Source organism: Pygocentrus nattereri, chromosome 17, assembly GCF_015220715.1.
Source record: "Pygocentrus nattereri isolate fPygNat1 chromosome 17, fPygNat1.pri, whole genome shotgun sequence".
NCBI lineage: Eukaryota > Metazoa > Chordata > Actinopteri > Characiformes > Serrasalmidae > Pygocentrus > Pygocentrus nattereri.
The window spans coordinates 25,645,531-25,671,695 of NC_051227.1; the positions used below are offsets into that span (position 1 = coordinate 25,645,531).

The 26,165-nt window shown below is 39.5% G+C and overlaps 1 protein-coding gene across 5 annotated transcripts in view; it reads left to right on the forward strand.

Annotated features, from left to right (window-relative positions):
* The window catches only part of myo1cb (myosin Ic, paralog b), a 49,774-nt gene that overhangs the window by 18,896 nt on the left and 4,713 nt on the right, over nt 1–26,165 (forward strand). For 3 of the 5 annotated variants that reach the window (XM_017696858.2, XM_037546607.1, XM_017696860.2), the window contains 26 exons: nt 11,376–11,531; nt 11,819–11,934; nt 12,965–13,163; nt 13,841–13,921; nt 14,725–14,904; nt 16,168–16,266; nt 16,787–16,900; nt 17,416–17,487; nt 17,749–17,868; nt 18,068–18,147; nt 19,189–19,294; nt 19,675–19,755; nt 20,529–20,620; nt 20,714–20,808; nt 21,241–21,287; nt 21,405–21,485; nt 21,929–22,034; nt 22,933–23,050; nt 23,296–23,409; nt 23,508–23,584; nt 23,742–23,810; nt 24,058–24,142; nt 24,732–24,891; nt 25,506–25,589; nt 25,706–25,799; nt 25,884–25,939. In XM_017696858.2, coding sequence (XP_017552347.1) covers nt 11,376–11,531; nt 11,819–11,934; nt 12,965–13,163; nt 13,841–13,921; nt 14,725–14,904; nt 16,168–16,266; nt 16,787–16,900; nt 17,416–17,487; nt 17,749–17,868; nt 18,068–18,147; nt 19,189–19,294; nt 19,675–19,755; nt 20,529–20,620; nt 20,714–20,808; nt 21,241–21,287; nt 21,405–21,485; nt 21,929–22,034; nt 22,933–23,050; nt 23,296–23,409; nt 23,508–23,584; nt 23,742–23,810; nt 24,058–24,142; nt 24,732–24,891; nt 25,506–25,589; nt 25,706–25,799; nt 25,884–25,939 — 2,682 coding nt within the window. Of the gene's footprint in view, nt 1–154; nt 358–9,974; nt 10,249–11,375; nt 11,532–11,818; nt 11,935–12,964; nt 13,164–13,840; nt 13,922–14,724; nt 14,905–16,167; nt 16,267–16,786; nt 16,901–17,415; nt 17,488–17,748; nt 17,869–18,067; nt 18,148–19,188; nt 19,295–19,674; nt 19,756–20,528; nt 20,621–20,713; nt 20,809–21,240; nt 21,288–21,404; nt 21,486–21,928; nt 22,035–22,932; nt 23,051–23,295; nt 23,410–23,507; nt 23,585–23,741; nt 23,811–24,057; nt 24,143–24,731; nt 24,892–25,505; nt 25,590–25,705; nt 25,800–25,883; nt 25,940–26,165 lie in introns of those variants that run through there. The other 2 variants (XM_017696859.2, XM_017696857.2) reach the window with 2 other exon arrangements.

Here is a 26,165-nt window from a genome sequence, read left to right on the forward strand (position 1 = left end):
TACTGTAAAGCTCAGACGTGGCTTTGAAATACCGGTACAAGTGGTAGAGGGAGTGAGCGATGAATGAGAATGTGAGAGAGGGAGGGAGAGAAAGGGGGAGTGTGTCACTTCATAGGGACTTGTGCCTCTGTGGAGAGAAGGAAAAAGAGAGGGAGAGAGAAGGAGTATAGAGGGGAGGAAGAGAAAAAGTAAAAGAGTAAGAGGAGAAGAAATGGCACCTGGAACACTCCTGTACATAGAGCCTAGGAAGTTGTTATAAGAAGCTTTTTGCATTATATCTCTGATGTGGATTACTCTTTTGGATCATAAATGTGAAGCAACACTGGAAAGAAAGGAAAGATGAAGTACCGAGCAATGGTAAGAGCTAACATTTGCTAGCAAAGACTTAGCAGTTTTGCTTTCTGTGTGTGTGCTGTGAAAACCTCAGAACATTTCTGAGCCATAATTCTGCCCTGGACGTGGATAGACAGAGCAGTTTCATCATAAATTCTTCTTTTGCAACACATGTTGTCTTGTCTTTGTTGCATGATGTTTCAGATGGGCTGTAAATGGCCCATGAAAATTAGCCATATGGTTAAATCTGGCACATCTGCATCTTCAAAAAAAAAAAACATGTTGTGTGATTAGTTTCTGTTGTCCCTGCTAAATAAACTAAAGATATTGCTCATATGTCCTGCAGTTATAATTTAATGGGCTGCTAAATTGTATGGGAATAGAGAGGTTGGAAATTTGTCTTGCGCATAACAATATTTTTGATGCATATAACCATTTAAACATTAGAAGGGGACTTTAGCAGGGGAAAATGTAAACCATGGGACCTTAACTCCCCTCCCCTGAACTTGAAAGCTTTTTATTCAGTGTTGTTTCTGTTGTTTCTGTTGTTTCTGTAACTGTTGCCAAGTTTTTTGACCTCTTGAACTCCATAGTCCTTCTCTCCATAGTCAGCCATACTGAATATGTGTGTGTGTGTGTGTGTGTGTGTGTGTGTGTGTGTGTGTGTGTGTGTGTGTGTGTGTGTGTGTGTGTGTGTGTGTGTGTGTGCGCCTGCCTGTGCCGGTATGTTTCTGCATCTGTGTCGCCACAAAGTGTGTCAGTCTCTGGCTTTGGCTCGCACTTGTCTGGAGGTATTCCTTGACACTAGTTAGAGAGTGAAAAAGTGAGAGTGGCGGTGCTAATGAAACTGCTGTCAGTCAGTGGGTTGTTTCCACCCTGCACATTTCTTCCTGCTTTTGTCATCCCACTGCTTACATAGGCCACAAGAGCTTCTGCATGCACACTGTCACATATGTTGTGCAGTCGATGTGGAAGTCACACACTCAAGTCACATTATCTGTACTTGTGTACATGAGAGGCTTTTTAGTTAAATTGGGATTTTATTTGGAGTATGACAGTCATGCTGATGATCATGTCTGTCTGGGAAGTAGCACTAGACAAATTTATAAGTAACTTGAAAAGTTTGGTTGAGAAGCTGTTCAAATGTTGTTTGCTTTATCACCATTGGAGGATATGTGATCATTGACCTATCCATGCTCCACCCACAAATGTGTTCTTTTGTAGCAACTGTTACCAGGTAGGACAAACTTCAGATTGTTTGCAAAAATTCCTTTCGACATAATGTGAAATTCAAGATGGATTAAGCTTGGGGGACTTTTGGTTTTGAGACTCTGTGGCACCCTGATCTCCTGCTCATATGCAGACCTGTTTGGACATAGCCTGGTAATTTTAGTAAAAGGACACTGGTGAGTTACAAATTTGCAGCAACTTTTAACACAAGCTGACATGTTTAAAATTAGCTTTTGGCTTTGGAAATGGGTAGAAGGTAGCACAGTCTGAAGCGATTGTGCACCCAAGTTATCTTAATTGAGGTAATGGTGGATAGTGATGGATGCTAAACATTGTTCAGAGGGTTAAGATAGTAAGGCAGGTGTTGGGATCAGTCACGTGTCCAGGAATGACACAGACAGTGTTAGGGTTTTCACTGACTCACAAAGTCAATTTATCAGTTTTCTTTCTAATGACAAATGCAGTTTAATAAGCAATTATCCCATTTAGCAGTTGTTGTTGTGTTTGTCAGTAAAACTCACAGCTTTTCCAGGTCCCCTGAGTGCGTACCAAAGTCACCCTAGTGGTAGATCCGGCAATGGTAAAATTACGGACCTTAGTTTAAAGTCTAGTGATTCACACAGGTCTTAAACATACGTGGGGAAGTTCTACCAGTAGTAAGAGAGTTTATCTAATTACATGCATAGTTGAACTCACAGCATTTGTATACCTAATTGGGTATTTAAGTAAAGTATAAAAGAAGCAGTAGGATAGCATTGGAAATCCAAAGAGATGCTAGTGGAAATTTAGCATTATTGTAACATGGAAATTTCAATAGATAATGTTTAAATAAAGGCTTTTAAAAAAAAAACCTGAATGTTTATGTCATATAGATGAACATAGAGGAAAGGAGCGATGTGACAAAATGGGACATGGGACAAAATATGCTACACTATTTAGCTGGACTGTGTTGTTGCAACTAATTGAAACTAGGCAAATGGGAAACAATTAATTTGCCACCATAATAAAGTTAAGCTTAATCTAACATTAACATTAATTCTTTGTCCTTTTGTATGCATGCAAAATAAATATTTTTTTAGAGTAGTGACCCACATTAAATATAAAAATTTAGAACTGAGATGGTATTTTTACTGTGAAGCTGTATAAAGCATGTTTGAGTGCCACATTGATGAGTCGGTTGGTGCTGGAATGAATGTCACCCATGAGTGCTATGCAGTTTACAGACAGTACTTTGTGACTGTCTATGTGCAGTTTCAACTGAGATTCGAGCCTGCAGTCAGCATGCTTTTTCTCAGAGTGATACTCATCTTAGCAAGAGGAAATTAAGTTTACCCAGGAACACACTAAAGGGATATGAGAGATTAACAGTGATGTGAAAAAGAACCTTTTATATCTCATAACACAAGCCTGCTGGGTGTCTTCAGTGTGTGTAGCTGCTTTTAAGAGACGCAGTGAAGAATGCAAAACCAATGGAGGGAGAATAAGACTCTGTGGAGCATAAACTACCCATGAATTCTTAGCACTGTCCAGGACAGGAGGAGTATGCCCTAAAATACAATTGGTCACTCCATAACCCGTGTGTGTGTGTGTGTGTGTGTGTGTGTGTGTGTGTGTGTGTGTGTGTGTGTGTTTCAGGACAAAAATGTCCTTACTGTGTAGACAAACCAGAGAAAAACAGGACTTCTCTGCTTCATCAGAACCAACAAGAACAGCCCTGTGTAAATGTCATAGACTCCCCTTCATTTATTTAACTTACAGTTAAACAGCCATTAAATGAATAATTTTTCAGATGTTTCTGAGGAGATATAAAATAATCTGCTTGCATAAGAAATAGAAACGTGAAGGAAAGTAATTAAAAACAAAACAAAACAGGAGTTTCCAAACAAAACAAACAAAAGCCACAGGTGTTTCTGTCCACTCTTCCACTGTGAGAAAACAACACAAAGATAGACCAAAAGAAAACCTGTACAAATTAAACAAAGAAGCTACTTGTGTAGCTAACAGTGGGATGGCCATCCCAGAGCCCAGACCTCAACATCATTGAATGTATATAGGATTATTTGGATTGAAAGAAGCATAAAATGCAATCACTTCTAAAACTGAACTTCAGAGGTCTGGAAAAATATCCCCGAAGATTTCTTTGAAAAACTGAGAGCAAGTCTAATGAAAAGAATGGAGACTGTAATAAAGGCAATGAGTGGGCAGAGACACATCTTAGACACCCCTCAAATCAAAGTACGTGTTTTATTGATTTATAAATAAGTTAAGATATCCTCCATAGGGAGCATACTTAAATATGGACAGGGGGAAGATGACATATTTCCATGTCCTGAGAAAGTAAAAATGTGTGTGCGTGTGTAGAGGGGCATATGTTGTGAGCAGTTTAACCTGTTGAGGCATAGCCCATCACACCTGTATGTCCACTTTCTCTTCAAGTCTGACACTCAGCAGCTGAGTATGCACTTAGCCAGCATATAAACTCAAGCTTAACCTGTTGGCACTCATCACAAAGCTCAAGAAAGTCTTCATCCACAGAGCAGAAACAGTTAACTGTATTGAGCCACTGTGGAACTCCAGATTCGTGAAGTACAAGCCAAACGTTTCCTACAGCCATCTGCAGCAATTTGAATAGTAAGCTTTTGAGCCTCTGCCATTTCTCATAAAACATTAGAAAAAGTCCAAAAGCAATTATCAGGGAAGCCCCAAAACATTCAGCTCTTATTTTTTTTCCATTGTCTTGAGTAATCACTGACACCGAATATCTTTGACTTTGCATTACTCTCGGGTAATCAGCTTCAGTTCTGCAGTGTGTTTCCACGCATGGGCAGTGTATCCACCCCTGTTCTTTCCTTCCAAGTGGAGCAGGAGAGAGAGGAGTCACGCAAGAGCCAGACGACTGATTCAGACTGGAAAAAATGTTTTGCCTTCAAGTTCAATATCACAATTAGGCAAAAAACTTCAGTTTTTGACCATCCTTGGTAAAATGTATAAAAACGGGTGTGGCACCAAACCTCAAATTGCTCTGACTAGGCCTATCTCTGAAATCCTGAGAGGAATGTGACCTTTCCCCCTCCTCTAACTTTATTACACTCAAGCTTTTTCTTTGGTGGGGCAGGGAGGTGGGGGGAGGGGTGAAGTGTTTTGAAGATGGCATCCTCCATTACTCCTTTCAGTGTCAGTGTTTAAGAGATACAGAGGTCCTGGGTTGTTTCAGGATTATGGAGATGTTTAAATAAAAGGCTAGTATGGATAGTATGTAAACTTCCCATTCCATGAGGTCAGGAGTTGCAAATACAGCCTAATACTGAATTGAATATACACTATATTGCCAAAAGTATTCAGTCAACCATCCAAATAATTGAATTCAGGTGTTCCAATCACTTCCATGGCCACAGGTGTATAAAACCAAGCACCTAGGCATGCAGAATGTTTCTTCAAACATAGGTGAAAGAATGGGTCACTCTCAGGAGCTCAGTAAATTAGATTAGCTCAAGAACAGTGCATAGAGAGCTTCATGAAATGGGTTTCCATGGCCGAGCAGCTGCATCCAAGAATTACATCACCAAGCACAATTCAAAGTGGCGAAGGCAGTGGTATAAAGCACCGCCACTGGACTCTAGAGCAGTGGAGACGTCTTCTCTGGAGTGACGAAACATGTTTCTCCGTCTGGCAATCCGATGAACAAGTCTGGGTTTGGGCCTTGGGACCTCGTCCAACATCAGTGTTTGATCTCACAAATACGCTTCTGGAAGAATGGTCAAAAATTCCCATAAACACTCCTAAATCTTGTGGCATGCCTTTACCAGAAAAGTTGAAGCTGTTATAGCTGCAAAGGGTGGGCCGACATCATATTAAACCCTATGGATTAACCACAACCCCCCCCCCCAAAAAAAATTGCAAGGTTGTAAAAGAATTTAAATAATTTTATTACAACATGAAAGCTTACATGCTTGCTAATAGTATGTGTGTGGCATTTTTTGTGTTTCAACCACTAGGCCTAAATGATCTGATAATTCAAAGGATCCAGAGACATTCTGGGGGAAAATGTATGAAGGAAAAAACATGTATGAAACTTTTTTGTTTAGCATAGTGCATGACTACAGTTGTCCTTTACTTTTCCTATAGAGAAAATCAACTTATGCCTGTATAAGGAACTTCAGATTTGTCACTCAATGTCGGAGTGTTTTTCTAGACCTCTGGGGGGGAGGAAATAAAATCCTGGAAAAATGTACGATATTGTCTCTAAAAGATTATGTAGTATTGCAAATTGCAGCAAATGCCTTTTTGTGATACCCAGCATTATGATGACTGAAATGCAGGAAGGTATCATTCCTTTCCTCAGTTTTCTATTTGAAGTTTATTGATGTCCTTGTAATGTGAGAAGTCATGAAGTGCTGACAAAGGGCTATGATGAGTCTGCGGATTTCACTGACACTGGTCTGTCCTCCAAGGACTCAGCATTTGAGCTTTTTTTCATTGATGCCTTTCAAGGTACATACTTAAAACACTTGGAAGGTCAAACAAAGAGTAGACTTTGTTTAAGGCCCACTATGCTCTTGTTTCTTCAAGTCCCTGCTTGTTTGGGCTCCACATGAATGGAAAGGAGAAATGGAAAGAAAATATGAGAGAAAAGCAGGGAAAGTGAAAGAGAGAGAGTTTGTGGGAAAAAAGCCTTGAGAATTTGACAGTGGTCTCCTGTCATAGCCTGTCTCTCAGCCCCTTTGTTCCGATTTGGAAAAATTGACTGAATGGCAAAGCACCGGTAGCCCGCTCAGTCCACATGGATGAAGAAGGGGTGCAGGGTGGGAGCAGGAAAGCAAAACTATAAAGCTCATCTAGGAACAATACAGTAATGGAGCAAGCGGCTGGAGAATGGAGAGAGGGAAGCGGACTTGAGACAGGGGGTTTCTTTCTTGTTTTTAGAAATGGCCCTTTCTTCATATTTTTGGCTGAGTTCCATAGTCTTATGGCTTTAACAAAGTATTTTCCCTTTTAGCCGTCGAAGGATGTTATTTGTCAAAGGAGATGGCCAGATAAGAGTCTTTAACAAGCTTCCTAAGCTGTGAACAGGCCCTGAGAGGAGCTGAGCCCTCTGGTTCATTATGCACACACACATTAACACACTCCCCCTTAAATCCTCTAGGGTCTCCAGATTGAAATTTTACTCTCCTCTGTCCCAGCAAGAGACTACAGAGAGGCTTAAGGACTGAAATGCAGCATTGCAGTGCAGGATGTGAGTTATTCTACCTCCTAAAGTCATTAGGATAATATTTAGCTAATGCCAAACCAAGCCCTCAAACTCCTCTGGTTAACCTTGAGCTAATTTTCATTCTTCTGTTAACAGCACAGTCACCAACTGTTGTTTAATCATTCTGATTCATATTTACATGTAGAAAGAAAGTTGCCATATGCACAAGAGCAAAACTGTACAGTTTTGTTTGACAATGATCAATAAGGTGTTGTGTCTCAGTGTTGAAATTATGGATTGGATTTTTGTAGTGGAGAATAATCTCTAGATGCTTTTCCATTATGAATGTTAGGGACGCAACAGTCCTGTGTTTTCTGCCCTGATGCCAGTGTCAATATCTGAACTCAGAGTATCTGCTGATACTGAATTCTGTGTTCTAGTGTAGTGTAGTGTAGTGTAAAGCCTTCCTAGATGTAAGCTACAAAGTAATCTACTAGATAATGCCTTGGCCAACATCTGTTTTAAAAGATCACTGCTGACACTGATGTAGTAAATGAATACGTTCTGCAAATCTTAATATAATTAAATGCTTTTGCAAAGCCTCATGCTAGTGTTGAAAGATTAGTCAGTTTCAGCAAGAGCTGCAGTTTTAATGACAGACTGTATTATAAAAAATGTTGCATTAAGTTTGAAATCTGGAAATTGGACCTAATAACATGGAGGCCTGTACCTTTAATTTAATCGACATCATCACAGTTTAATTAATCATAATATTGGTCAGAAAAATCACTATGATATTTTCCCTGGGACTCTCTGTGTCTGTGATGACAGTTTGGAAGCTGGAGTGGTTGGAATTGAAGGGCTGAATGTTTGAACAGCGAGAAGGTTCTGTAGCAGCAATGAATTTGTAAACAAGACAGATCCAGAGCTGAATGGCACACACTGTTGCACAACACTGCTGTTGCTTGGTAAATGATGTCACTCTCTGGACTCCTGGGTTTTGCTTATGACTTGCCAACAGGTCTTGACTGTAGGGCTTTATGTTATGTTAAGAAATGCTTTTGCTACAGTGTAGTCAGACGGGGTGTTGTCCTATTGTGAGACAACACCTCAATACTGACAGACACACCCACATGATTTATCTCTGGTGTAGACACAAGTAACTCATATGAGAGGATTTAATAGGGATTTGTCTGGAAAAAGTGACTGATTAAAACAGTAAATAATGCTAACTTCATTAGGCTATTAGGGGTGAGCATTACAACAGTTTTATCAAATATGCTTTTTGGAGTGTAATGGGGATACCTGGCGTGCTTAATGAACACTGACCAACTGCAAGTTTCACGTTTAAAAAAAAAAAAGAAGAAAAAGAGAGTATAAGTAGTCTTGTTTAACATAATCTAGTGCAGTGAGGCAAAACACACTGAATAAAAATCATTGTATTCCTAGTTTTTGATTTTGTTTTTCAAACATGGTATTGCTGCTATATTCTGTCTGTCCAACTTATCAAAAAATGTACCTAGAAAAACTAGGTATTGTGATGCTTTTGAGTGCATTGTAAAATGTTGTCATGTATCGTGATATTGTATTTTTGCTATATCGTCCACCCCAACTGACTAGGGAGGTAAACCAACAGTGGGAAGGAATGACTGAACAATAGAGAAAGACTAAAGGAGTTTTTCTTTCAGCCAGTAAAATGTCAGATTTAGGATGAAGTCACTTTCTGGCCAAAGACGTCATCCATTCCCACTTCTCTCTTTGCTCACTTTCTGCATTTCCTCCCCCTTCAGTTTCCTTTACTACCATATGGGACACCTGACACTTTTACAGGTGGATGAGCAGAATTAAAAGGGTTGCTCTGTGATGTTTTCTATACTGGTCTCAAGTACTTGCCTTTATGGAAATATTATTCCCCAAAAGCAGTGGTCTCTTTCAGTTGTATAATGCACCCTGCCACACTGCACACATTCTTCAGGAATGGTTTGAGGAACACGATGATGAGGTCATGTTGTTGCTCTGGCATCCACATTTCCCAGATCTTGATCTTATCAAGCATCTGTGGGGCGTGCTGAAGTGATGAGTCTGAACTGTTGCAACTCCTCCTTGCAATTTGTGTCTTGGTGCCGGATACCACGGGGCACCTTCAGAGGTCTTGTAGAGTCCCTGTCTTGGTGGGTTAGAGATGTTGTGGTGGCTCACAGAGGACCAACATTATATTAATATATTATTATATTATTATGAATGTAAGTCAGGTGGACATGTTTTGCTCATCTGTGTATATTTCCTACATTTTTTAGATATTCTTTTAGCATACAGTACCATTATTCAGGGAGCAAAGGCTAACCATCTTTATTATTGGAAACTTATTTGTATAATGTTTAACCTGTGTTATGGTTGTATTATGTAAATAATGTGAGCCAGCCAGATACAGTAGTGTATTGCATATAAGTTCTGTGCATGCATATCTGTGCATGCGTTAGGCCTATGCGCTTAATACCAGTGCGTTCATTTAGTACATAAATTCTGAGCTTTGGATAATAAAGTTGTTTTTTTGTTGCCTGTGCTTTCCATTTGAAAACATTAGCTATTTAAGGAACAGTTATCAACCAATTTGGCTGTAAAAAAAAAAAAGAAGTTAAAATCAGTCTTAAGCACAGATGTTATAAATGGGCATCAGAGAGAAAAATATGACTCAATAAAAAAAAAGATATGGGCCCTTTTAAAAATTCATGATCAGTGCACCCTTAGAAGCTTGTCATGTTGCAACTGCCTCTGCCTTAATGCTTCTTAATTAAATGTTCTCTCAGGTGATCTCTCTCTCTCTCTCTCTCTCTCTCTCTCTCTCTCTCTCTCTCTCTCTCTCTCTCTCTCTCCTGTCTCCTGTCTCCTGTCTCCTGTCTCCTGTCTCCTGTCTCTCTCTCTCTCTCTCTCTCTCTCTCTCTCTCTCTCTCTCTCTCTCTCTCTCTCTCTCTCTCTCTCTCTTTTTATGTCTCTCTTTTTATGTCTTTCTCTTTCTCTCGCTCTCTCTCTCTTTTTCTGTCTTTCTCTTTCTCTCTCTCGGGGATGGGCACTGCTGTGTCAATAGCAAAACAACGGTCCTGGCAGCTGGTGTATTCGCACAATGTGTTTGTGTGTGTGTGTATTTCAGTGCATAATTGCACATTTGTTCAGCTGTGTGTGTATGTGTGTGTGAACATCACTTTTCTTGTGGAGAACAAAGGAAGCATCCCAGTCAATGCTCTGTGATCAGGGTCTTAGAGCAGAAATGGGGAAAAAGTGAAGCCTTGATCCTTTTAAAGGGGTGTGCATTATTTTTTTGTTTGTCATTTTTATTTTTTGCACTTTAATATTGTTCCATATCTTAGAAAGTGCTCTGAGAGTGCATAGGCCATTTGGAAAGCATGGATTTGGGTAACATGCGGGATCTGATGCGTAAGACGCAATGCTCTATTGTGGAGAAGGGCTTTATGTTGCTCAATAATGATTCTCTGAAAGATGTAAGTAAACCTCTTGCTCTGTGCTGTTTGTAGATGCTAATTTGGGTGGAGCTCCTGTTTAGTATACACTGTAGCACACAGTGGGTTTTACGTGTGAAAACTTTTGTGGCTGGCATGACTCTTGCTTGTGGTCACTATGTAACTTTTTTGTACTGTGTGAAACCTTTGTCTTCCCTACGTTCAGTTCAGCATCTATTTTCTTTTTAATTTAGCCTGTGATCTAGCTTTTATCTGTTTTCAAATTTCCATATTGTGCATCTTTCTAAAACAATGTATTGAAAGAAAGCAGCTCAGAGAGAAAAAAAATGACCACTATATAATAATTTATTGTATTAATCATCATTATTCTGTAGTAACAAACAGTATTGATGGAAATGCTATAAACTAGGCACCATAATGTTTTAACAGATGTTTCCTTAATATTTGCGAGATCTTCTGCACAGTATGCAGCCTCTGTTGAGGAGAAGGTCTTTGTGGTTCAAATTATTGATACTGATTGATACAATATCAATATTGAAATATTGATATTGAGATGTTTAAAGTAACCGATAATTTAAACCGCTACTTGATTGCATGTCTCCTGTCTCTCTCTCCTGTTTCTCTCTCTCTGTCTCCTGTCTCTCTCCTGTCTCTCTCGCTCTGTCTCCTGTCTCTCTCTCTCTGCTGTCTCTCTCTCTGTCTCCTGTCACTCTCTCTCTCCTGTCTCCTGTCTCTCTCTCTCCTGTCTCTCTCTCTCTCTCTCTCCTGTGTGTCTCTCTCTCTCTATCTCTCCCCTGTCTCTCTCTCCTGTCTCTCTCTCCTGTGTCTCTCTCTCCTATCTCTCTCTCTCTCCTATCTCTCTCTATCTCACTCTCTGTCTCTCTGTCTCTCTCTCTCCTGTCTCTCTCTCTCTCTCTCTCTCTCTCTCTCTCTCTCTCTCTCTCTCTCTCTCTCTCTCTCTCCTGTCTCTCTCTCTCTCTCTCTCTCCTGTCTCTCTCTCTCTCTCTCTCTCTCTCTCTCTCTCTCTCTCTCTCTCTCTCTCTCTCTCCTATCTCTCTCTCTCCTATCTCTCTCTCTCCTGTCTCACTCTCTCTCTCTGTCTCTCTGTCTCACTCTCTCTCTCTCGCTCTCTCTCTCTCTCGCTGTAGGCGGTGGGCAGTGACGGTGTGAGGGTCATGATGGAGAGTGCCCTGACAGCCAGGGATAGGGTGGGGGTGCAGGACTTTGTCCTGCTGGAGAATCACACCAGTGAAGTGGCCTTCATTGAAAACCTGCGCAAGCGCTTCAAAGAGAACCTCATATATGTAAGAACCACTGCATGTTCCCTCACACCAGCTAATAACTTCGAGGACTTCAAGCATGGGCAACATGTAGAAATGCATTTGTGCATTGTTATGCATTGGTCCTAAAGCGATTTATAACTGCATCAATTTTGGAATGCTATATTATACAATTATATGTTCCTTTTTCACCCCAAATAAAATTCACATTCTATTTACAAACATACAATATGTTTCAGTATTCATTATATTTACATTGAATCATGAGATTTACACTCCTAGTCCACATTTTTTTTCTCTCTCTCTAACAGACATATATTGGGTCAGTGCTGGTGTCTGTGAATCCTTATAAGGACCTAGAGATCTACACCAAGCAGCATATGGAGCGATACAGGGGCGTTAACTTCTACGAAGTCTCTCCCCACATGTGAGTTATCATTTGAGCCAGTGTTATCGTCCTACTTGATCAGAGAAGAGTTCCACACTACACAATAAAACATACCTCTGTTTACCTCTTATTCCCATAATCCTCTCATGATACAGAATAATCTGGCTGTGTTTGACCAGTCTATATCAGCAAGCTTTAAGAGAGGAGGGAAGGCCTGCAAAATCAAATTTTACCAAGTATGAGAGGACCGTAGTTCAGAGGTGCTGTATGTGTTTTTGATGGGTTGAGTGATTTTTGCAGTGGTGTAGTGTGGAAAGAGGAAGCGAGCCGGCAGTGTGAATGCTGTAAAGGGACACACACACTGATCTCAGGCCCATGCAAGTTTTTTTATTTATCACAGCTGCCAGGCAGGCTGAAATAACACAGCACGTCTCCAGTGCCATTCCACAACTACTTAAATTACTAAAAGCAAAGCTCTTTTCATTATCAATACAAAGAAAGCCATCTCTATCTCTATATAATCATTTAAAGGGATGGTTCAGAGTTGTTCAGGCAAAAAATGTTTGTTGTTTACTACTTTAGTTTTAGAGTGGAGCTTTGATATAATGTAGCTAACAGCTAATGGTAGCTTATATCCCACCAGTTAGTTTGTACAAACAACCTTATCACTTGCATGCAGTTTCTCTAATAATTTGCTTATGTGAATTTACTCATAACAGTATGACATACTGTTACCTGAAAAAAAATGTCAAAAGTATGTATTCAGGTTTCAAGATAACTGCTAGTACTGTTTTTAGCTATGTAACATGCTTTTTGTCCGCTTGACTTGCTGACCACATTTGGGCTAAGAAGAAAATCATGTGAATAAGACTTTTTCACCAAGCTATTGCTTTAAATTTGGAATAGGTGCATTTTGTTTTTTTATCTTCTGTTTTGATGACATTTTGTTGATGATAACAACAACATTGACAAGTTTAACTCTCAACTGTATGTGTGCTGTATCTATATCTAACTATATCTCATGTCTGCTCTGCTTAACTACTTGCTGTGTCTGCTCTTCTCTATGCAGTTACGCTGTATCTGATAATGCTTATCGCTCCATGCGGACGGAGAGGCGGGACCAGTGTATGTTGATCTCAGGTGAGAGTGGTGCTGGAAAGACAGAGGCATCTAAAAAGGTTCTGCAATACTACGCTGTTACCTGCCCTGCCAGTGAGCAAGTGCAGACCGTGAAAGACCGTCTATTGCAGTCCAACCCTGTCCTGGAGGTAATGTCCCACTGAGTGCTAAATTAGTACATTAGTAATTATTACTCAGTTAAATATTATTAGTTGAAAAAAAAAAGATTAAAATTTACCTTCTCAGTGAATTGGCAGTGATTAGCTGGTTGTTTGCATAGTTAATGGAGCCTTCCTGGTTTATTTACTTCCTAATAGATTTGTTTAGAATCTTTGAAAAGCTTTGCATGTTTTTTTGTTGTCCAGTGTAAGTTAATATTAATTACTAATAATATCAATAGTGACAGCTCTGATGTAAATAAGATTATAATGTGGATCTGTATCATAGGACTGAAATCTGTGTATAACTCTGACATGCTCAAATTCCAAACAAGAATTTTTCCTGAGCAGTTTGCTAAACGATTCTGCTGCAGTGATACAGTGTTGTAATGATCTGCATGGTAGGTGTGAACTATTTTGTGATGAGGCTGCACTCTGTAAGCAGGATGTCTGAGAATGTGAGAGAGTAACAATGCAGGAAGTGCAGTGCAGCATCCAGGTGTTTTGCAGATGTGCGTTAAATGTCTAGGCAACCCTTTAATCTAAGATTGTATTTGTGTTATAGTGTGTTTTATAGATGTATGTTAGTGTCAGAGTGAATGATTGTGCTTATATTTGTCTCTTCTGTGTTACTACATCATCCTCTCTCCTATTCCTGATTTTTTCAGGCCTTTGGGAATGCAAAAACATTGCGTAATGACAACTCCAGCCGTTTTGGTAAATACATGGACATCCAGTTTGACTTCAGGGTGAGTTTCTTCATTGAGTGTTAGACACTAAGAACAGACTTTCAGATAATTTTCCCTAAAACGAAATGGTGTTTCAATTAAAACAGAATCGATTATAACACACACACACACACACACACACACACACACACACACACACACACACACACACACACACACTGTATCGCTGCTGTCGGAGGAAAACCTTGTATCTCCAAAATGGTAACTTTACAGGAAAAGGAAAAAACAAGTCAATGGAACCAGAATTTTTCCATGTCATTTTGGGTCATTTCTTTCAGGCCATTCATCATAAAATTTACAAACAATGTAAAGAGTAACAGATACTTTCAAATTATGCCAAAAGCCTTTTACTTTTAATTTAAAGAGTTTAGTTTAATGTAAATCTGGAGTATCCAGTCTTACCCGCAGAGGGCTGGTGTGGCTGCAGGTTTTCATTTTTTCAAACAAGTTGAAGTACACCTAAATGTGCTTGTTTAATCAGTTAGTATCAATCTTCAACAATGGATCATGTTATGCTCCTGTTTTGTTGAAATGAAAGCCTGCAGCCACACCAGCCCTTTGCAGATAAGATTGGACACCTCTGATGGAAGTAAAAGGCAAGGTGGGCATCTACACAGTATCTCAGCTAAAACGTCAAAATAGTGTTATCTTATTCTTTCATGCACTGTACTGTATCCCTTTTATTCTCCTTGGGTGCAGTATATGTACCTGTATGTCCTGTGTTTTTGCATGCATGCATACTCGTCTGTCAGAGTCCCTGTATTACCCCTTCTGCCTCTTCCTTTGGCTGTCCCCATTGGCAGGGCGCTCCGGTTGGGGGTCACATCCTGAACTACTTACTGGAGAAATCACGTGTGGTGCACCAGAGCCATGGGGAGAGAAACTTCCACATCTTCTACCAACTCATTGAGGGAGGAGAGGAGGACCTGCTGAGGAGACTGGGCCTAGAGAGAAATACACAGCAGTATCAGTACCTTGTCAAGGTCAGGATGAAAGAAGAGGGTGGATCTGTGTATTAGATCAGGCGCAGCACCATGTTTTTTCACCTATACTAAGCACTTCACATAAGAAAATACTCCGCTAACCTACAGGGAAAAATGCGCAGCCAAAAATATGACATGTATATGCAGAAATAACATTGCAGTGCAGATGTGTGCAAAATTAGGTAGTGGTAAACATTGCATTATCCAAGTTGCCACAGGATAGAGTTTGTAGCCCAAGTGGCCACTTGAACTTGATATTTTTTTTTAATTTTATTCCCCCATTTTAATGAGTTTATTTCTTTAGACACATAGCTATTTGCATCAAACGCTTATTCATTGTAAATACAATGTATATAAGACAAACATGGTTCAATAATTCTAATTCTCAATTTTGGACACAAGATTCACTGGCTTAGTCTCTGTCCCTGTTGAGAGTTATTTGTAATTGTAAATGTACAATGTTAACATTAGACTATGTGACTAACAGTGTCTTCAGATTTCCTCCTGTGTTTTGCTTTTTATTATATTGCACTAAAAGTGATTCTATAATATTTCAGGCTAGATTTGTTACAAAATCAAATAGTATTTTTTTTTTTGCTTTGACATATCATATCTGTTGATATCAGCCCAATACAGACACTGGCTATTGGATTGGTGCAATTTCCAGGACACAAACACACACATACATGCAAACACATGCCTGGGAGACTCCCCCCTGAACTCCCCCTGTGTTTAATAGAGGAAGTAAGGAGTAGCTCCCCTCCCTCCAACTTCCTCTGCTTTTCTGAGTGTGTGAGAGTGTGTATATGTCATTCTCCCTGCAGGGCTCTTTGCCTGTGGATAGCCCATTAGTCCTGACTGTAATCTACCACTGCTGCCGGTCCTCACTATCTAAGACATAGAGACCTGCTTATTCAGCTTCTGTATGCCAGAGTCCCTCTATTTTTCAGCCAGTAAGCCATCCTTATTTCCAGATTTTCCCTTGGATCAGTATAGTTTATCTAATTTATCCATGTGGATCCGTTAGCAGCTGAACCTATGAGCTGCTTATCAGCTTTGCCAAAAGCTGAGCCAATCAGCTGCATACAACCTGAATTTTAAGTCAACATATAGTTTTTATTATACCACACAAGCAAAGAGCAATGCTGGTAATTACCTTGCATGATTTGTGGTGGCACCTCTATTTAGTTATTCTATGAATAAAACGTATAAGTAGTTAAATATAGTTAAAGAGCCTTTTATTAATGTGCATTTGTGTTGCAGGGTAATTGTCCCAAAGTGAGCTCCATTAATGACCGCAGTGACTGGAAGTTGGTGAGGAAAGCCCTGAGTGTCATTGGATTCAGTGATGATGATGTAGAGGTAAGAGATGGAGAAACCACCTTTTCTTGCCGAAGCTGATACCAACACTTTAAAATGAGCTATTTTTAATGAAGCACTTCACTTCAGAGGAATGTCTGAAAGTAGTCTATCAGTAAGAATGACACTTCTAACAACATTATATCACATAATGTGAATGAGTGATATTTCAGGATAGATTTGTTACAGGATTGGATCAAATTATTTTTTTTAATGTCTCTGATGTCCAGTCCACCGTTTTCTGCTGATGTTTTTGGATTCCCATCAATACAGATATGCTCAAGAGAGCACAATACACACCACATACATAGGAAGGATGAATGTGTTAACCATCCAATGTAACACTCTCAAAGGGCCTCTCATTTTATCTGGCACTGATCCAGAGCTCATCTGTTTGTGGTTGTGTTTTTTCTGTTGAGTTGAAGGTATATATAAGTGTCGAGGCATATAAATTTGTGTTCTTTAGCCTTATATTTCTGCTCTCTCACCCTCTCTCTCTTCCTCCCTCCCTCCCTCTCTGCAGGAGCTACTGAACATTATTGCCAGTGTGCTACACTTGGGGAATGTGCAGTTCGGGGGAGAGGACAGTGGCAATGCCTACATTACCACAGACACACAGATTAAATACTTAGCTCGGGTAAGAGTCCAACCTCGTTATACCATAGCCCTGCGCCTGGCACAATGCATACAGTGCATGTACATGTACATTTCTGTTAGAATAACCAGTCCTTTTTATCTTTAATTAAAATGCATACAGTACTGTACAAATGTCAGACAACCATTTGTTGTCAGATTTGCAGTCAAAACAGCTCAAACAAGTTCCTTCCCTTTTTAAGCAGAAAACATATTTAACAAAATTAAAGAGAAGTCTGAACACCTAAATATAGTATCATAATTTCCAATATTCTGTGTGACCAGCATTTTCAGTAGACTTTTCACAAAACATTTTCCACACCTTCAAATCTTAGTCTTACAGGTTGCATGTTGAATGTTCAAAGATGTTAAGGTCTGGCCTGAGAACACCATTGGCCCTGTTTGGGATTTAAATAAAAGAGTGGTCTGTTGACATTTGCACAGTACTATATAACAACTGATAGTGGAAAGTGACATAGTGAATGTCTATGTTTTGTGTTGTTTGCTGTGCTATCACAGTTGTTAGGTGTAGATGGCTCAGTTCTCAAAGAGGCTCTCACACATAAGAAGATTACAGCTAAAGGAGAAGAGGTATGACATTTATTGCTGTCAGCGTACTACTAGGCCAGTATTTATTTATTTTTATTTTTTTTGCCCATGATATGTGAAGCGACCTTGAGTTTGTGGAAGGCGCTATATAAATGTAACTTATTATTATTACTATTATTTATTATTATATTTGCCTTGTTGGAAAAAACAGCACATTTCACTTTAGAGTGAGTTTCCATAAAGCATTTGGAAAGAATGTTTAATCTGTGCCATCATTTCTCTGTATGTGTATATTTATTACAGCTGATGAGCCCTTTGAATCAGGAGCAGGCTTCCTCAGCACGAGATGCTTTATCTAAAGCCATATATGGCCGCACCTTCACCTGGCTAGTCAACAAAATCAACGACTCTCTTGCCTTCAAGGTACAGCTGCAAGATGATCTGTTTAGCAGGGTGCTACTGGTTTTGCAAGCGCTGAGTGAAGTGTCGGTGTTTGGCTCCCCCATGTGGATAAACATCAAAATGACTTAAAAATTAATGCCTTTCTGTTCTGTCTTCTTGCAGACTGCTTCATACATCCAGACACTGTGCCATTATGATTTCTCTTACTTATGTTTTGCAGGATGACTCCTTCAGCAGTAAGAATGCCTCTGTCATTGGCCTCTTGGATATCTATGGTTTTGAAGTCTTCCAGAACAACAGGTGGGAAGAGTCCAACTGTGGTCTGTATTATTGTATCATTTGTATAGTTTTCCAAACACTTCCTCTTTTGATGGTCAGAAGTGTGCTGATTGTCACACAAGTATTTTCTCAGACACTTTATTTAGCCTCGTGGCCAGCTGGATTTCTTTCTGAGAATTTGATTTGCATATGAAAAATAAATAACATGAGCTGTTATGGTGTGGGAGTGAGTTCCTGGAAGCCTCTGGCTTCTTATGAAGTGCTATATGTTTTAAGACTCACATTTCATAACCTGGATTTATCAGGCAATAATTTGGAAAGCTATATTAATGCATCAGTCAGTATGACTTCACAGATCTATCTTGTATAGTAGAAATGCTGGCTTTCAATAAAAAAAGACTGGCATACAAAATGCCATTAGCTTTTTGTAACATTAAGTAATAATTAATTAATGCATTAAAAGGTCCAAATAATTGACAATTACATTTTTACAATGAGGTCAAAATGTACCATTCCACAGAGTACCTCAGTCCATAGAGTGAATAGGTATGCACTCAAACTGCAAAAACAGGCTGATTTAAAAAAAAAAAAAAAAAAACAGGCACCAAAATCAATGATGCCTAAAACCACACAAGCATTGTAAGTGTGCTTCAGGGAAAAACAAAATCAGATATTGTTGCTGTCCACATAAAAATGAGCATCTCCAAAATAGTAACTTTACAGGAGAGTACAAAAACATTACCTTTTAAAGTAAGTTAATGTAAATAGATTTTATTCCAAGTCATTTTAGAGCATTTTATTGGTCCATTCATCATATACTTTTCACACAAGGTAAAGGTACAGCTGCAGGATGATCTGTTTATCAGGGCACTGCAGGTTCTGAGGTGTTCAGTTGATACAGAAGAATAAAAATTCAACAAAAATGGATTTGGTTTTCTTTGGACTGCATCAATATAGGTCCTTCAAGTAATCAATTATAATATGATTTAGCTCATTCATGTAGTTCAGTGTAGTGTTTAAGAGAGTGTTCTCTTGTTCATCCTCTCCTCTCTGTGGATCCAGTTTTGAGCAGTTCTGCATCAACTACTGCAATGAAAAGCTGCAGCAACTGTTCATCGAGCTGACCCTGAAATCAGAGCAAGAGGAGTATGAAGCCGAGGGAATCACGGTGGGAGCCCCCTCCAGACACACAAACATCTAGCACTTTTCAACATATGGTCTTCTGTATGCAAGGTTGTGGGAGAGGGGATTAATCTGGCTTTAGGCCCAGCTCAAAGGGCTCATTATGGGCTATTATATGATGCTAAGTGTGTTCTGTCTCATTTCTATGATAATGTTGACCTCTGGCAGCAGCATGACTCATCTCAGCACTGCCACTTTTAAAGAAAGCCTGTTTGTGACCACACGCATCGAGTGGGCCGCTCTGAATTCCTGGCATTCTGCAAATGTTTGGTTTTATAACTGTAACAGCAACATGGAAAAGATTAATAAATATCTAGTCAAGTTCTCAAATCAAAACTCTAAGCTATTGCTCTTTTATGTTTTCAGTGGGAGCCAGTGCAATATTTCAATAACAAGATTATTTGTGATCTTGTGGAGGAGAAGTTCAAAGGCATCATCTCAATCTTGGTAAGAGTTCTTTAAGTCTGCTTCTTGATAAAACATACTTGTGTTCCTGGAGTTACAATGATTATTACTAAACAAACAATTTTGATTGGTTCAACTCTTTTGGTTTTATCTGATAATAGTGTGTCTTTTTTATCTGTATCATTCCACTCACCATGATTTGCTTTTTCAAGAACGTCAGAGTGATTCAGAGTGATTTGATGTAGGATGATTAATTGCAAAAAAATATCACCTCGCTTTCCTTTACAGTTGTGATAGGAACCAGTGGTCACACATCTCCAACACAAATGCTGCCCTTTTAATTACTATTCAAACCACCAATGAACCAACACATTCTTTCTGAGTTTTATAGGTAATGTTGATAATTGTACATTAATGGTAAATCTGGGAAAAAAATATGATTGGGGACTGTTTTGCCTTATGGCACCCTGCATGTACCTCTCCACCATGAATGTGTGAAAAAATGATTTAGGCAAAAACCTTTTGTTCAAAACTATAGTAAAATAATGGACATCAGGCAACATATTCTTAACAACTCTATGGAACAATGTTCTGTAAGGGGGCTTTCAGTGGCTAGTTTGGCAAGTTTCTTGAGAACAGCATTTCACATGAAACCACTCTGAATGACTTTGTTGCATCTCAACTGTTTAATTGTGCATACATTTTTAAAATTGGTGACATTCCCCCTTTTCCCCTCCCTTTTTGTATACTTTATTGTATTTTTTGTCATCAACTCTATCTCTTTCACCATCTTTTTCCCTTGTCTTTCTCTGTAGGATGAGGAATGCCTCAGGCCAGGAGATGCCAGTGACATCACTTTTCTGGAAAAGTTGGAGGACACAGTGGGAGGCCATGTCCATTTCCTAAGGTCAGTCTCACCTACTGCTTGTAGGAGTAGCATTTGAATATGCGTTAACCTTTGGCCTTTATCATCTTATACACATCTGTATTTGTTCCTTAGTCATAAGTTGGCTGATGGAAAGACCCGGAAGGTGATGGGCCGAGATGAGTTCAGGCTGCTGCATTATGCAGGAGAAGTCAACTACAGTGTGAATGGTGAGTGAATGGACTCCTCTGAGAGACAAAGAAAGAATCACTGATCTAAAGGAGGCTCTAATATCTAAAGCTTTGTCCAAAGTAGGGCCTGACTTAAGATGCTCCACGTCAAGCCTCAAGCCAGAAATCAGTTGAACAGGCAAAATGAACAGGCCTGAACCTTAATTTGTAAAACATTTTTGTGATTTAAATCCCAGTCACAAAAGCACTCCTGCCCTTCACATCACACAAAAACAACCTGTGGTTGGTTATTCTGCATTGCCGTCAGATGGCCCTTTCCATCAATGCATCAGACTTGCGAGACTAATTGAAAACTGACAGTCATTTAACAGTAATATTAATCACTACAGACTAAACTAAATCTATTTGAGTCTGATGACTCTGCTCAAGCAGCATGTTTACTGACCCCTCTGTGTTCTTTCTCACTCCCAGGCTTTCTGGACAAGAACAATGACCTCCTCTTCAGAAATTTGAAGGAGGTGAGTGTGTAGGACTAGAAAGAAATATGTGAGGACAATACTTTATCATTCTGTGTTCTGTATTACAGTCACTGTAAAATCTAAAAAGCTTTGTGTATGGGACTGTGCTTTACACAGGTTATGTGCATGTCAGAAAACAAGATTCTCACTCAGTGTTTCGACCGAGAAGAGTTAACGGATAGGAAACGACCAGAAACGGTGAGAAAGACACAGCTTTGCTTATTTACAGCACCCTTGCCCATTAAGTCCAGTCTTTATGAGCAACACTGTGGAAAGTATCAATTTAATAACTTGGCCTCCGTCCATTCTCCCCAACACTGTCCAAGTGATAAATAGGGGAATTGCTGCTAGCCGCCCCTGCTGTGAGGAATGCCCTGACTCTTGGGTGCACTCTTTACATGTGTGCGTATGTGTCTGTGAAGAGCCCTACCCCTTATGCCCACTGTGCAAAAGGCCATTGGCTGGTAGAGAGTGGGCTGCTGATGCTGTTTAGCTGTTTGTATGCATTGTTGACGATCAGCCTCTCCCACACTGTCACTGCCTGGCCGGACCTGCACACTGGGACGTGTGTTCTCACTCCTCTTTCACTCTGCTCTCTCCCTTTCTTTCCTACATTCTCTTCGTTGGTCCACTGTGCCCAGACGGCTACCCAGTTTAAGAACAGCCTGGCCAAGCTGATGGAAATCCTGATGTCCAAGGAGCCGTCGTACGTGCGCTGCATCAAACCCAACGATGCCAAACAGGCTGGTGAGTGCCTTCATTTATGCTGGTGTAAGCGTGTTTGTCTTTGTGTGTGCTCTCTTGCTCAGAAAGTGTGACTTTTTTTCCCATTTTTCTCCATTCGTTATTATTAGATGATGCTAATAGCAGCCTAGCCATGTGGTAAAGAAATATTAAACTTTATTTTAAATGAAGACAAAACGGGGGCAGGATTGTCTTCTTCCAATCTTGGGGCAGCTCTGTTCTTTCAGCTGTTGTAATAAACTGCTGTCATATTCTGTCAGACCACAGTCCACACTGCAGCCTTTGTGCTATTCAATCCCCCCCCCCCACACACACCATCTCTCTCAGTCCTTCCCTCTGTTTGTCTTAGTACTTGATTGTCAGTGAGCTGGATTCCCTCCACTGTTTACCATCATCATCTATCTATCCTGGCTCATCACAGGCTTTCTTTTTCTCTTGTTGCATACAGTTATAAGGTTGTTTTTTTTAATACTTTTGATTAAAATTTTGGGGATACTTTTTAAAAATGTTTTTTATGTATAAGTATGTGTTTTTGTTATTTGCTATAACTTGAAATATTAAAACAAAAGCTTTACAAGCCCTAAAGCACTTTGAGAATGATGTCCTATTGCAATCCCCCATTATCTCCATGCTGTGATGTCCGTAATCAAACATTTCAGATGTTTTAAACCTCCTTTGGGTCAAAAGGTCTGTGGTTTTAACAATATTTCACAAAAGAAAACACTTTTAATCAAAATGTATCCAAAGTATAAAAAAGTAGTTGTTTTATGCAAAAAAACCTTTGCAGATAGAAACAAACAATACTAAATTTCACCAAACTTTTGATGGGCCATATAAAGTCAGAATATTAAAATCTTAGGTAAACAAGAAAATCTTAAAACTCAACCCTGTCTTTCTGCAGGGCGTTTTGATGAAGTTCTGATTAGACATCAGGTGAAGTATCTGGGGCTGATGGAGAACCTGCGCGTGAGGAGAGCTGGTTTTGCCTACCGTCGGCGCTATGAAGTCTTCCTGCAGAGGTCAGCAGAGCTTCTTACCCAACATATACCCTCTGCTTTTACTGACCATTATGATGCCGTTCCTCATTGTCACACAATTACATCAGATACTGAATCACTGTTTCAGTTCCCCTTCCTGTATGCTCATGACTTCCTGGGGGGTTTTAATATAACTACTGGTCAGCAGAGCATTCCAGTATGTGCTGAGGGTCAAAAAGAGACACTTCTGTATTTATGGTGCATGTTGTTTTAATGTGTCTTGGCAGGTATAAGTCCTTGTGTCCAGACACCTGGCCCAATTGGGATGGGCGCTTGGTTGATGGAGTTTCCACACTTGTCAAGCACCTGGGCTACAAGCCTGAGGAGTACAAACTTGGCAGGTTGGTTATACCCAAAGTACTCCCTTTCAAAATGTAAATTTTGATATAAAAAGCTAACTAAAAGAATATTATACATAATCATATTTTTCACATTTTAGGTCCAAAATCTTCATCCGTTTTCCAAAGACATTGTTTGCAACAGAAGATGCCTTAGAAGTCAGAAAACACAGTCTTGGTAAGAACCATTGTTGTGACGAATGTCAGTAGAAGGGCATGAAGATGGTAAAACTAGCAGAAGTTTTTTTAAGGCATGATTTAATGGTCTGCTTATGGCTGTCTGTTGTTACACAATCTCACTGAGCCCTTTTCATTGAGCTTTGTGCTTTTTGCAGCAACCAAGCTTCAAGCATCCTGGAAAGGCTACAGTCAGAAATCTAAGTACCGTAAATTGCGGCACTCAGGTAAGGCTTTAGAAAAGGTGAGGGTTGGCAACATCAAAATCAGAATCATTTTACTGGCCAAGTACATTTTAAAATTTGCTTTGGTGAAATTGGTGCTTATGTACATAAATGGGAATTGTTGCTTACATCAATGCCTCTGTTCAGACCTTTCATGAAGAAAAATCCTTTCATTTTGTATGTCTTTGTAAATGCTATGTTTTTCTTGTAAAAAAGGAAATTGCTCAGCCTTTTGTTTATCGTTCTGCAGCCATCCTGATCCAGGCCTGGTGGAGAGGTATTCTGGCCCGCAGGAGAGCACAGCGCAGAAGAGAAGCTGCTGACACTATCCGCAGGTCTGTCTGCTTAAGTATGACCTTACTCAGATATTTAGCCACTTATTGCTACATTTATTGCTGTGATCAGATAGTTACATATATTTTTGTATGTGGTAAAAATATAATATCATAATTTGTATGAAATTTTCCCCATGATACTAAAATGCTGTATAAACTATGCATACAATTATTTTTTTAAATCATACTGCACATCACTTTTTTAAAATTTATCCAGACCAGTTATGCTGTCTTGAACCTCTAGCACTGGCTTGAAATTGTAATCTCCCACATTAGAATCCTGGACATGCTCAGAAAAACTTGTGATGGGATGTATTTTATCATTAAATTGATACTGTCATAAGGCCTGTGCTGCATAGCCTGAATTTGTAATGTCTAATGGTCAAAATGCTTTGTCAAAAAAAAAAAATCATAATACTTTCCAATAGGAGAACAACAACCTTCAGACCCACAAGACTGATTGTAACCCATCTCACACTTTGTCACACTAAGAACATTATGTACAAAGAACTTTCAGTGAGAACTTTATGTTAAGCATCAGGCATCTATAGCTGTGACTTTGTATGGACTCATTATTCCTTTGTTTTAGGTTCATCAAAGGATTCATGTACCGTCACCAACCCCGCTGCCCTGAGAATGAGTACTTCCTTGACTATGTGCGCTACTCCTTCTTAATGAAGCTGCACAGGAACCTGCCCAAAACAGTACTGGACAAAAGCTGGCCAACACCCCCACCTGCCCTCATTGAGGTAGGACTACACTTCTTATCAGCTCTTCCTTGACTATCACTAAATACTAACAATGTAAAATGCATCATATGCATTGTCCTCAGGGTGCATTGATTTTGGCTACGTTTGAAGCCATTATAAAATACTCCTATGCAAACGTCAGACCTCATACATCAGTTGAATTCTGCATTTATGTGACAAGTTGTTAACAAAACATTGTGCACTTCATAGCATAATCTTTTACCATAATGTTCCAGCCTGCTATTATAGCCTACAGCTAACAAATTAAATTGATCATTGATAAGGATTACTTTTTTGCAGTCCAAATAGTGCTGAACAAAACCATGGGGAAATCACAGTAATGTTATGGCCTTTCATGGCTTATTTCTTAAATAATAATATTCATTAAAATATCTGCTGAAAATAACATTCTTTTGGCTATTTTCAAGTGTAAAAACCCAGAAATATGAGCTTGGTAGAGCAGATTACATTCCACTACTGTGTAAATAGCTTCTCCAGTGTATTCAGTGTATTTTTAAAAATAATTCTGTATTATACTAAAATGATTAACAAATCGAATCAGCTCTACTGCATACAGTTTGGGATGAGTACGAACAGACTACCTTTCCCAACAGACATCAGAGCACCTCCGCAAGCTGTGCATGCAGAACATGGTGTGGAAATACTGCAAGACCATCAGCCCAGAGTGGAAGCACCAGGTAGGTTCTTTATTACTGGCCACGTAAACTCATATACAGAATGCATAAGATAGAAAATTATGGAAATTTCCCTGGCCTCGTCCTTGCAAATTCTTTTTTTCTCCTTGTCATTCTAGTTGGAGCAAAAGATGGTGGCCAGTGAAATATTTAAGGACAAAAAAGACAACTACCCTCAGAGTGTACCCAAGTTGTTTGTGGGCACAAGACTGAGTAAGTTCTCTCAAAAAATTGGAACTTTAAGCCTTTTTAGCTCTGTTGTGTTTGATGTTGTTTGGATTGTGTGTGTTTGTTTAGATGGGGAGGATATCAACCCTAAAGTACTTCAGGCTCTGGGCACTGAGAAGATGAAGGTGAACAACATGTTCAATTTTTTTCCATTATATTTACACAGAGTTACCACCATAAAGTGCATCACCTCTCATGATAGTAATAGTACATCATAGATAAGCAGCACACTATAATAATCAAAAACACCAGGGGTGGAAACGGTACAAAGAAGTTATACTTAAGTGATAGTATGAGTATTCTGTTGAAGTCTTACCCAATTAAAATTGAAGTATGGAGCCAAAAACATAC